General features: G+C 45.6%; 1 protein-coding gene and 1 long non-coding RNA gene across 5 annotated transcripts in view; one reads left to right on the top strand and one right to left on the bottom strand.

The window, feature by feature from the left end:
* Positions 1-10,463, top strand: part of LOC103556694 (toll-like receptor 12) — a 132,184-nt gene extending 121,721 nt beyond the window's left edge. Inside the window, exons 2-3 of the mRNA XM_070595223.1 lie at positions 6,257-6,353; positions 6,459-10,463. Coding sequence (XP_070451324.1) covers positions 6,477-9,203 — 2,727 coding nt within the window. The 5' untranslated portion in view covers positions 6,257-6,353; positions 6,459-6,476 and the 3' untranslated portion in view covers positions 9,204-10,463. The remainder of the gene's footprint in view (positions 1-6,256; positions 6,354-6,458) is intronic.
* The window catches only part of LOC139079608 (uncharacterized), a 34,534-nt gene extending 22,381 nt beyond the window's left edge, over positions 1-12,153 (bottom strand). For all 4 annotated transcript variants that reach the window (XR_011533356.1, XR_011533357.1, XR_011533358.1 and 1 more), the window contains exons 1-2: positions 12,016-12,153; positions 209-336 (exon numbers count right to left, since the gene is read on the bottom strand). This is a non-coding gene — a long non-coding RNA (uncharacterized lncRNA). The remainder of the gene's footprint in view (positions 1-208; positions 337-12,015) is intronic.
* Between the last annotated feature and the right edge of the window lie 28 nt (positions 12,154-12,181).

Genomic DNA, 12,181 nt, shown 5'->3' with positions numbered 1-12,181 from the left:
CAGGACATCGAGTCAACCAGTGGAAGCCAGAACTATGGCAGGTGTGCCCTGCAGGAGTTAGAACCATGACAGAGTTGCAGCTGCTGTGGGAGGTGACACCAAAGCAGAGGAGGAGGGGAAAGAATATCCCAGCCTCTCCCTTTCTCCTGCCCTCCAATCTCTTACTCACACAGAAGTCAGAAAATATAACTTACAGGTATCAGCTTACCTGGGATATGGAACAGAGACGGGGAAGGAGAGCAACAGATATGAGAAACAGGCCCAGAACTGGCACAAACGCAAAGCCATCTTCTCCCCAGTCCAGAGATGTGTAACTAGCATCAGACTCCAGTATACCTAGAAGGCAATTACAAGTCAAGCCCAAGAGGAGAGGCAAATAAGGGTAAAGTTTTGCTAATTTGTACTGTCAAAATCTAAAGAATACATGTGGAAATAGACCTTGAGGGTGCTAGACTAAGGAGGGAGCAACATAATTTTAGATTGCACTGAAGTTATTTCTACAGACGCATTTACCAGAGATCCTTATTTCAATTAGGCTAGTTTGAATAGCTGGAAATGTTCTAATTGTCTACTTGGTTGATTGACTAAAGCTTGGACTAGAGAGTGGTCTGCCAAACACAGTTAAGATGTCATAAATCCTTTGTTATGAAGTAGTAGGGAGATTGGGATACGTGAGTACATTTCTGTGTGCAATGTTCTCTCCATCCCCTAACTGTATTCCGAGAATGGGCCTGAAGACAATCTTTTTTTGAAGACATTGAGAAATACATTAGCGAGGGGAGCACTGTCATCTTTGAAAAACACTGTCATGGCTGTTCTCTGTAAGGCTGGGGATAGTCGGAGGAAACTGCAGTTGAAATGGGCTCCCTGATTTCACTAGGACTACCAGGATGCTAAGGTGGCAGACTCCAGGTGGGAGCACTTAACCACTAGAGGCAAGGTGGACATGGTGACCGAATAGGCATAGGAAAGGAGTTTAGATGCTAGACAAAGAACAAATGCCTGCTACTATATACCCCTCTGCCTATCCATTGACATAAGCCCTTTTTCCAATACTTAGACTTCAAAATAAAGCTTCCACCGACTATAGTACAATCAACTATTTTTTGAAAACTAACAGTGTATTCACTCATTGCCAAACGAGTCAACCTAAATCTCATCAATAACTATATCCAGTTGCAAGTCTACAATCTGTGGGTGATGGCCACTCTTCTGATAACTGCTATCCTACCTCAAAATTCTATAATCTGAGCAATAAATGGTAAAATTAATCACCACCAGCACACTATTAAATAATAATGAGGAAAAAGAAAGAACAGAAAAATTAGTTTAAAGCAGTTAAATTACTGAATTTGACTGAATCTAAGAATGAGTTGTAAAACAAACCATTATCTTGTGTACCATTAAGGATCCAATTAAGTGATGACACAATGCTTTCCCATCACTTATAATTTAGGGCTACTTTATATTTATTTAGACATAGACATAGATTTTTATTTTATATAACTTTTGTGCACACAAAAAGTAAAAATATAAGAAAAATATATTGATTACGATATTCCTCAAACTTCTTCATATTTATAGTCCTAATTTGAATTCCCCCCACATTATTTGTACGACAAAGAATATTTGCCCCACTGCTTTCTTTCCACACTTTGCTTGCATATACTACTTTTCATTTCAATGTGGAATTATAGTGTAATATTTCTAAGACATGTTAAAGGACAATTAAACTAAAATGGGTAGTATCAGCAATATCCATCACTCAGTTGAAGTGATAATAATATGAACAGCTATGATCAAGTAGGCATATGCACAGTCAAGAGTAACTATATCAAGAATGTTGCCTGGTTACCAGCAATAGCAAGGTGTTATTAATTGTAGGATGCTGCCCCATTTCACAGGTGTTAAAATTATGAAAAAAAATGAACATCTTAAAATTGATGATTTCATAGTGAATATAAAATACCCATGGCACAATAAGGAAGAAAATACAGATGTATGTTACAATTCTTTTTTTCTGGTGGTATATTTGACTTTTGTTCTCCAATAACCCTCTCATGTTCTATTTGACTTAATCCAGCACCTCAACTGTTGTTGTTGTCATTTGTTTGTCTGTTATTTTTACTCAGCAGGGTAATCAAAATCTTCATTCTTGAGGGAATTTAGTCAGTGGTAGTTCTACCAACATAGCGTTACTATAGTGGCAATTCTTGTCTTTTCTCCTGTTTATGTAATGGGTCATTTTCCTCTACTTACCTTTAGGAGTTTATAAATTATTTTCAACATTTTGATTATGAAATTCCACATTGTGGTTTTCTTTGTGTCTATCCTCCTTAGGGTTTCTTGAAATTCATGGCTTTCTGGGTTTATAGTTTTCATTAAATTTGAAAAAATTCTGGTTCTTATTTCTTCACACTCTCCCTCCCTTTTTTTTCCACCTTGGGACTCCAATTACACATACATTAGACTGTTTGATATTGTCCTACAGATCATTGAGATTTTGTTCAGTTTTTCCTGACTTTATCTTTCTGTGCTTCACTTAGGATACCTTCTATTTCTAGGTCTTCAAGTTCACTGGTTATTTTCTTCTGTAGTGTGTAATATGCTATTAATCTTATCCTATGAATTTTCATTTCAGATTTATTGAGTTTTTAAGTTCTAGAAGTTCCATTTAGTTTTAAAAAATATTTTCCCTTTTGGGGCCAGCCTCATGGCCAAGTGGTTAAAGTTCCATGTGCTTTGCTTTGGTGGCCCAGGTTTGTGGGTTCAGATCCTGGGTGTGGACCTGCTCCACTCACCAGCCATGCCGTGGAGACATCCCACATGCGAAGTGGAGGAAAATTGGCACAGATGTTAGCTCAGGGCAAATCTTCCTCACATTCTTTCCTCATTATGTTCATGTTTTCCTTTAAATCTTTGACCATATTGGGTGTATTTACAATAGCTTGTTTAAGATCTTTGTCTGTTAACTCCATCATGTCCATCATTTCTGAGCATGTTTCTATCGATTGATTTTTCTCTTGGTTATAGGTCTTATTTTCCTGCTTATTCACGTCTTGTAATTTTTTTATTACATGTTGGACATTGCGAATGTTACATTATCAACAAGCTGGATTTTGTTTTTTTCCTTTAAAGAATGTTGAAGTTTGTTTGTTTGGGCAGGCAGCTATTGGTGGGTTACCTTGATAATTTCAAGACTTGCTTTTAAGCCTATGTTCTAGGCTGGTTTAACCCTATTACTAAGGTGTCTCCTGACTGGATTCTCTACTAAATGCCCTATGTATTCAACAAGGTCCCTCATATCTGACTTGTCAAAACTTAAACATCTCCCAACCTTGTGAGAACTCTGGAAATTATTCGTCGTACAGCTCTTCAACAGTTATTCTTTGCCCAGCCCTGTGGAGTTTCATCCTAAATATATTCAGTTGGGTCTTAGTGTTCAGCTAATTGGATTTCTGGAGCTCTTTCTCTGTGTAGCTCTCTCCTCTCCTGTACTCCGTTTCACAAATTGCAGTTGTCTTAGGTTTTTGTTTTCTCAGCTCATTAAGACTGCTATGGTCTAATTGCATTCCCTCTCTCTCCCTATGCTGGGGTTCAGTAAATGCCTGCCGATAGAAAGTCAGGGCAGCTATAGAATTTGCCTCATTTGTTTCCCTTCTCTCAGGGATCACCATCCTGTACTGCCAGTTTGCCTAATATCTGAAAACAGTTGTTTCACATATTTGCTCCAGTTTTAGAGTTGTTCATGGTAGGAGAGCTAGTTTAGTACCAGTTACTCCTTAATGGGGAAAGTGGAGTGTTGCCTGGCTCATTAATTTTCAACTTTTGCTATTTGTTTTCTTTATTTTTTTTTTCACTTAAGGCTGTCTCCCCGCCCCCCCCCCATAAATATTGCTTTAGCTTTATCCCACAAGTTTTGATATGTATTATTTTTGTTATTGTTCAATTAAAATATTTTATAATTTTCATTACGGTCCCTTCTTTGGCCCATGGGTCATTCCAAATAATATTTATTATGTTCCACAATTATAAGGTTTTTAAAAAACATATATATTGCAAATAACTTCTTCTGATGTGTGTGGCTTTTTACTTTCTTAGTCATATATTTTAATGATCAGAATTTCTTAGCTTTAAGGAAGTCCAATTTGTGAAAACTTTTTATGACCAGTTCTTCTTTTTTCTTTTTTGAGGAAGATTAGCCCTGAGCCAACATCTGCCCCCAATCCTCCTCTTTTTTGCTGAGGAAGATTGGCCCTGAGCTAACATCTGTGCCCATCTTCCTCTACTTTATATGTGGGATGCCTGCCACAGCAAGGCTTGCCAAGCGGTGCTTAGGTCTGTGCCCAGGATCTGAACCAGCAAACGCCAGGCTGCCGAAATGGAATGTGCAATTTTAACTGCTGCACCACTGGGCCAGCCCCTATGGTCAGTTCTTTTTGTGGCCTATTTAGGAAAATTTTGCTTATCCCAGGACCATGAAGATATTCTCTGATGTTTTCTTCCTAAAAGATTTATTCTATTTTTCACATTTAGGCTTATGATACATCTTGTTATTTTTTGTGAACATAAATGGAGTTATACTGGTGCCTTTTTGTAAATCAGGTGACTAGATATGATCTGGCCTATTTATAGACTCTATTCTGTTCCCCTTATTTATACATCCTTCTGCCTTGTTATTTAAAAATATTTTTTCCAAGTACATTTTCTAATTGTCTCTTAGTGGTCATGCTGCATTTCTTTTGTTTGTCCCTCCACATCTCCTTGCCCCTTTCCATCTTGCTCTTAGCTCAGGGAAGCTGCCCTGAATGGATTACAGTACTGTTTCCCCCGCTCTGAATCCAGGGCAAATGCAGAATTCCAGAAAAAGGTCAGAGGGAGGGAGGAGAGAGGTCAGTGGGTTTCTGCCCCCAATTTCCTTCCTGTGAGGTCCCCTCAGGTTAGATTTGTGACTTGACTGAATGTCATTGTTTCTCTCAAGGCAGCTCACCCCATAAGACTCTCTCTCTTTCCGTGTTCTGATAACTTCTCTAGCCTTAACTTCTTCACTTGTAGGAGTGGTGACAGCTCCTATGTTGCTAGCCCCGGGTTCCTGCACCACCCCTTATGGTACCTCTAAGTGCTGCTCACATCTTTGTGATTAGTCTCTTCGCATACAAACCTTTAAGGAAAACCCTAAGTTGAAGGTACTGTTTCCCGTTGAGATCCTGAGTAATGCACTGGTGTATAAGAAAGTTTTTAGAAAAAGTTTCCAGTGTCCGGCATTTTGCCAGACGTTCTTTAGTTTTAATAGTTTGTTTCTAGAAATTCTTGGATTTCCTATGTAGATAATCATAACATCTTATAAATGGTGACCCTTTTGCTTCTTAAAATACTTACAATGATATCATTTTAGTTTCTGTTCTTTTTCTTTCATATTCTCCTGGCATTATAATCTTGAACAGAAGTAATTACAACTGTCTCATTCCTGGCTTGAAAATGAATGCAACAGATGGTTCACCATTTAGAATAATATATTCTGTAGATCTGGGGTAGGTACCCTTTTATAAGTCAAGGAATTTTTCTTCTGAGTTTATTATTTTTTCAAATCATGACCAGATATTGAATTGTATTGAGTGATTTACTACATTGTTTGAGAGCATCATAAAGCTCTTTCGTTTTTCTTGTTCTGTTCTCTCTTGGGGTCCTGGCTCCATCCTGGTATTGCACATCAAGGTCAAGGCCATGCAGACCGTTCTTCCTGGAAGGACAGATACGGAGCCCTATAGTCCTTTTGGGTGGATCTTGGGCTTCTTGGACTCTTCCATGTGGAGCATTACAAGATGTCCATGAAGGCATCATTTTGATGTATTACTTTGCTTGCAAAATGTCTGCTTCTTTCAAAAAACCCTGACTTGCTCAAGATCTCCTTTCTATTAGAGTATGGAGAGGAAGTAGAAAAGGGAGTGTTGAGGAGAAACCCCATTCTGACACCCATAGGTAACGTGCAGCCATCCTATGAAGCAGGTATCGGTGTGCTTAGTTTACAGATGAGCAAACTGAAGCTCAGAGAGGGGAAGTGCATTGCCCGGGACGATGGCAGAGTGGGATCCTGGACCTCTGGCCCCCAATTTTGTGCTCAGAAACACTGTCTGCTTCCTCAAAACAGAGAAGTGAAATCTGGGTCCCTCCTCCCATGAAGGTACTTCTGCCTTTCCCTGAGCCTTGGGTCCTTAGCCGTAAGCATCTCTGGGTCTGGTCCTGCTCTCCCTTTCAGGTCCCTCGCAGTTTTACAGCTTGGAAGTGTCATGGCCCTCTGACCCTGCTTCCAGATCCTCCTGGGTCCACTAAGCGCTCTGTATCCCGTCGGTGCTGTGAGTATTGCGCATGTATGTGTGGAGGGGGAGGATGGGGTCTGGGTTCCTCTCTGGAAAAGGGAGGGGAGCAGAGAGTGGGGTTCTGATTCTGCTTCTCTATAGACTAGGCTTGGTGCTGACATGGGCATGTGCTTGCTGCTGCCTGGTCTGTTCCTGTCCCTTCCTCTGACCACAGGCTGGACAGCTTCCAACTGCCTAGTGACTGAAGGCTCCCGGCTGCCTCTGGTCTCCCGCTTCTTCCTGACCTGCCCCACGGACTCCAGGCTGCACCTCCTTGCAGCATGCTCCTCAGTGACCAACCTCACACAGGCCTTGGAGGCTGTGCCACAGAATGTGGAGGGGCTCTGCCTTGCTGGTTCCACTTCAGTCCTGCACCCGGATGCCTTCTCCCTCTTTCCTGGGCTCAAGTTGCTAGGGCTGAGTCTGCATCTCACCCAGCTCCTGCCAGGAGCTCTCCGGGGCTTGGGGCAGCTGCAGCAGCTCTTTTTCATAAGCCGCCAAAAGGATTACCTCTTCCTACCCCCTGAGGCGTTTAGCAATCTAAGCTCCCTGCAATACCTTGCTTTCTTGGGCCCCTGCCTGGATGGAAACTTGGGTGTCCGGTTGCCTCCCAGTCTACAGCGGCTGGCTATCAAGTTCAGTTGCCTTCAGAATGTAGGGAAATTGGCCGACATCTTCCCAGACCTGGTGTTTGGCCCCTCCTCTGGTGATGCTCGGACCCTGGACATGTTGGATCTGTCATTCAACAATCAGCTGAAGATGGCCAGTCCTGGGGCCCTCCAGGGCCTCAAGTTGGGGACTCTGCTTCTGGATCACACAAAGATGGAAGCAGCTGCAGTGGGGGGGCTTGGGCTGCAGAGACTGGACACTCTGTCTGCGATGCATACTGCCACTGCGGAGCTGCCTGCCGTCGCCGTTGCCCACTTTGAGCTGGAGGAGTTGAATTTGGGATCCACTCCGCTAGGGCACATAGCTCTGGAGGCCCTGGCTTCCTGCTACAGTCTGAGGAGCTTAGGTCTTAAAAGCAGTGGCCTGACTGACCTGCCATCAGGTTTTCTGGCTGCCATGCCCAGGCTTCAGAGACTGAACCTGGCCAGCAACCAACTGCGGAGTGCCATGCTGTGCACGAATGAGACAGGGGCTGTGTCAGGACTGCAGGTCCTGGATCTGTCCCAAAATGGGCTGCGTACCCTGCCCCCAGCCGCCTTCTCCTGTTTGCCCCATCTGCGGGAGCTGCTACTTCAGGGAAACCAGCTGGTTTGTCTGGAGGGCCAGGTATTCCAGGGCTTAAGGAGGCTGGAGATGTTGGACTTGGGCAGGAATCCACTGGAAGCCCTGGGCGAGGACTGGTTGGCTCCTCTGCCTGCACTGACCACTCTAAACCTGCTGGATACCCACATGGTACTGAGCTCAGCCTGGGTCTTCCGGGGCCCAGAGAATCTGCACGACTTGAGACTGCAGCTCCCCTCTGGCCCTTCCAGGGTAGCGTTGCCCCTGCCTGTGAGGCTGACTAGCTTGGAGCTTCATGCAATCTCAGGCAGGGAGCACTGGAAGCTGGCTTCTAACATATTCCCAGTCCTGCAGACCCTGACTCTAAAAGGCTGGGGACTGCAGCTGAAGACGCAGAATGTCACTGAGATCTTCCCTGCCCTTCGTCAACTCTCCCTGCTTGGCAATAGCTTGGAGGCTCTCTGCTCCCAGGACAACTCCAGCTACTTCCTCTGGCAGCTCCCCGGGCTCCAGTATCTGAGGGTACAGGGAGATGGGCACAGCTCCAGGCCTTGCTGCATCACGGGGCTGCCCAGCCTACGGGAGCTGAAGCTGCAGGCAGTGCAGTCCCGAGCCCGGCCCCGCCTAGTACGGCTTGAGGAGCTGGTGGGTGAGCTGCCCAGCCTGGAGGTGCTGTATCTGGCCCAAACAGGATTGGAGACACTGTCTGCAGCTGCTTTCCAGGGCCTGGGAAGTCTCCAGGTCTTAGTGCTAGACTGGGAGACAGGCCTTGTGCTGGATAGCAGCCTCCAAGAGCATAGTCCCCAGATGCCCCAGTACATGTATATTCTAAGTGCATCCTTAGCCTGCCAGTGTGCCAATGCCTGGGTGGGTCCTTGGCATGAGCGGTCCCCCAGGACATACATGCATGTAGTATCACAGCTGTGCCACTCAGAAGCTGGGGGCCGCCTCAAGAATCCCCTTTTCCCCTTTCTCCAGAGCCACTGCCCCACAACTGTGGGGTTGGAACTCTTTTTGGGCAGTTCTGCCCTGTTGCTTCTGCTAATCTCTTTGCCCCTTCTACAGGAAGCCAGGAACTCCTGGATCCTCTATCTCCAGGCCTTGCTCAGGGCTTGGCTTCAGGGTCTGAAGTGTCGGAGGAGTGAGGGCAAGAGGTTCCTTTACGATGTGTTCGTGTCCCACTGCGGGCAAGATGAGGGCTGGGTGGTGTGGGAGCTGCTGCCTGCTCTGGAGGGCTGCCGTCCGGCTGGCCAGGGGCTGCGCCTCTGCCTCCCCGAGCGGGATTTTGAGCCAGGCAAGGATGTGACTGACAATGTGGCAGACAGCATGGCAAGCAGCCGGGTTGTGCTCTGCGTGCTGAGCCGCCAGGCCCTGCGCACCCCACGCTGCTGCCTGGAGCTCCGCCTGGCCACCTCCCTCCTGCTGGCTGCCCCCCGTCCTCCAGGGCTGCTCCTGGTCTTCCTGGAGCCTGTCTCCCGCCACCAGCTCCCCCGCTACCATAGACTGGCCCGGCTGCTCCGCAGAGGAGACTACTGCATGTGGCCCAAGGAAGATGAAAGAAAGGCTGAGTTCTGGGCTTGGCTGAGGAGCAGGCTAAGGCAGCTTGGCTTGGGCTAGAGTAGTTGCATGTCAGTTGGAGGGTGGGGTTAGGAAAAGCAAGCCAGCCTGGCGCGGAGAGAACAGGCATGTGTGGCTTCGGGAGACCAAACTCATCTTCCTGTGGGAGGTGGGGTGCTGCAAGTGTAGGGAGGATCAACCAGTGGTTTTGGGAACACAGGCTTTGGGGAGGTTCTGGAAGCTGAATGAGAACATTTGGGAGATGGCAGGTGGCTGTGGGGTACGTGATGTGATCTCAAGATCTCCAAATCCTCAGTAAATTGACTAAATCCATGAGATGCTTGGCTTAGTTGGACTTTTTGTTTTTTGATGGAAAACCACCTGAGGCAGAAGGCGAAGGGGTTGGGGTCACAGAAACTGTAGGCCAGACGACATAAAGTTGGGAATTTATGGAGAGCATGGGGAAGCAAGGAGGGCTCTGAGCATTCCTAAGCTATGGCATGGGGTCCAGGCGAAGTCCAACCAAATCTTCAAGGGCAGAGGGGCCCCCTTTTCCATCTGGATTATAGACGAATTGGCAGCTGAGGACCAAAAAGCTGAGATGCTGCCCAGGAGGCAGCAGACTGATTGCCCATTCCCTCAATAAAAACATGAATGCATGGGCATATCTACCTTTCTGTTTGAGCCTCATAGCAACACTGGGAGTGGAAACCCACTCCCTTGGTGCTATGTGCTCTAGCTTGCTAAACTACTTGTCACTCCCAGAACACCATGCACTCTTGCCCCTGGGCCTTTGCACATGTTGCTCCTTCACCCAAGAACATACTTTCCCCCAGTTTCTTTTCTCTGGGGAGCTATTACGTGTCCTTTAAGATTCAGCTCAGCCATCACTTTCTCCGGAAGCCATTCCTGACCTCCCAGCCCAGGTAAGCTGCTGCCTCTGGGTTCTAGCAACTTCCTGCACTTGCCTTTCTCAAAGTATTGATCCCTCAAAGGTCTAGGAGCCCCAAGAGCAATTGTCTCCAAAGTGGGGTGCACAAGATGAGTCACTGGGGTTTAGGAAGAAAATGTTAAAACTTCTATTTCCACTTTTTAAAATTTCACTTTATTCTGAAGCTAGACTGCTTGCTTTTTAGCCACACAGCTTTGTTATGTTACTTAACCTCTGTACCTCAGTTTCCTCTTCTGTAATATGGGATAATATTAGACTCTCCCTCAACGGGTTTTGTGATGATTAAATGAGATAATATGTATAAAGCACCGAGAGCAAGATCTAGTAATGCATAGTAAATGTTCAATAAAAGTTAGCTTTTCATGTAATTATACATGTACTACGTGTATTTCATTTACAAGTAAATAAATACACACATGTTGGGAGTGTGTGCTCAAAAAAGTTTTACTAATAGGAAACATTACTAATTTACTAATAGGAAACTCTATTGGGAAAGTTTGAAGATCAGGCCCTGGGGACGGCAACCAGTTTGCTTCATCTCTGCATCCTTAGAGCCTAGGGTTCTTGACAGATAAGTATGGACAGAAAAAAATCTTGGTGGATGCTGAAGCAGAGAACGGAGGTCTGGTTCAGGCTCTATTGCTTATTTCTGTATGACACTGGTTGGGGTACTTGGCCTCGTGGGGCCTTAGTTTTCCTCCTCTGTAAATTGCCAGGCTTTAATCAGACAAAGGCTAAGGGAAACCATGGAACAATTCCAGGCTGGATTCAGGGCGACGGGCGCCCTCTTGTGTCTTAGTGGTGTCCATCTCTCCGCGCATCCTCACCTCCATTGCTCCTTGTCAGGGTAGATGATCCTGAAGTGGACATATTTACCTGACTCTGCGAAGCTGCCTTTCCAGCTTCAGACCCTGACATTCTCTCAAATGTCTCCACCGCGCACCCCACACTGCCCCACTCTCTCTCCCCACTCAGGCCCCTCCTCCTCCTGTGACCTTTTCCTTATGCAGTGTGGGGCTGAGAAGAGACCTTTGGAGTCACATGCCCAGCAGTTCAAATCCCAGCCCTGGCACTTACTGGCCATGCAATCTTGAACAGCTCACATCATCTCTCTAAGCTCCCATTTCCTCCTGGTAAACTGAGGGTCATGACACCAACCTTATAGGACTGTTGTGAGACTTCAGTCACAAGGAGGTTGCAATTACGTTCACTGAGTTATTACTACCAATAAGTTGAAACATGTTTCACAGAGAAGAAGGACTTTGAACTGGGTTTTAAAACTAAGATAATAGAATTCCCCTAATTTTAACAACAGCCAACATGTATTGAGCCCTTGACTCCAGGGACCATATTTTACTGTATTATCTCATTCAATCTTCACAACACCTTGCAACGTAGGTTCTATTGTATTACCTGCATCTTACAGACGAAAAAACCCAAAACAAAAGAGTTGGAGTAATTTGTTCAAGGCCACACAGCTAGGAAGTAGTTGGGCTGGGATTTCGATCCCTGTCTGACTACAAAACCCACATTCTCAACTCCATATTAGATTGATCACACCCCAACGTATTCACAATGGTATAAAGCAACTGCATTTATATTCTTCTTCTTATTATTATTCTAATAATGATTAACATTCTTTCAGCACTCACGAAGTGTCAAGCTCTGTACTAACTGATTTACATAATAATAGATAACCTTCGCTGTGTATTATTAGGACCCCCGCCCTGAGCTAATCTTCCTAGGTGTAGTATCTCATCGAAGCCTCACAAAAACTCGGCAACGCGGATGCTACTATTATCCTCACTTTACAGGTGAAGAAAGCGAGGTTCACAATTGATCCAAAGTCATGCACCTTAACTGCGAGCGGAAACTCAACCGACAATTGTCCAACTCTCTCCTGCCCACCAGTGTGGTTACCTCTAGTCACCCTCTCTGCTTAGTTCTCATTGTTTCTGCGTTGATCTCCCTGGGTCTACGGCTCTCGCTGGTCCCCTCAATAGGCCCCGCCCCTTCTGCTTGAGTGCCCGCCCACTGGGTGCCGTTATCCCGGAGCCTGCGGAAAGTATCCGTCGCAACAGGCCCC

Source organism: Equus przewalskii, chromosome 2 (genome assembly GCF_037783145.1).
Source record: "Equus przewalskii isolate Varuska chromosome 2, EquPr2, whole genome shotgun sequence".
NCBI lineage: Eukaryota > Metazoa > Chordata > Mammalia > Perissodactyla > Equidae > Equus > Equus przewalskii.
Note: the sequence above shows the minus strand (reverse complement) of the source record. Positions and strands in the feature narration are given on the sequence as shown.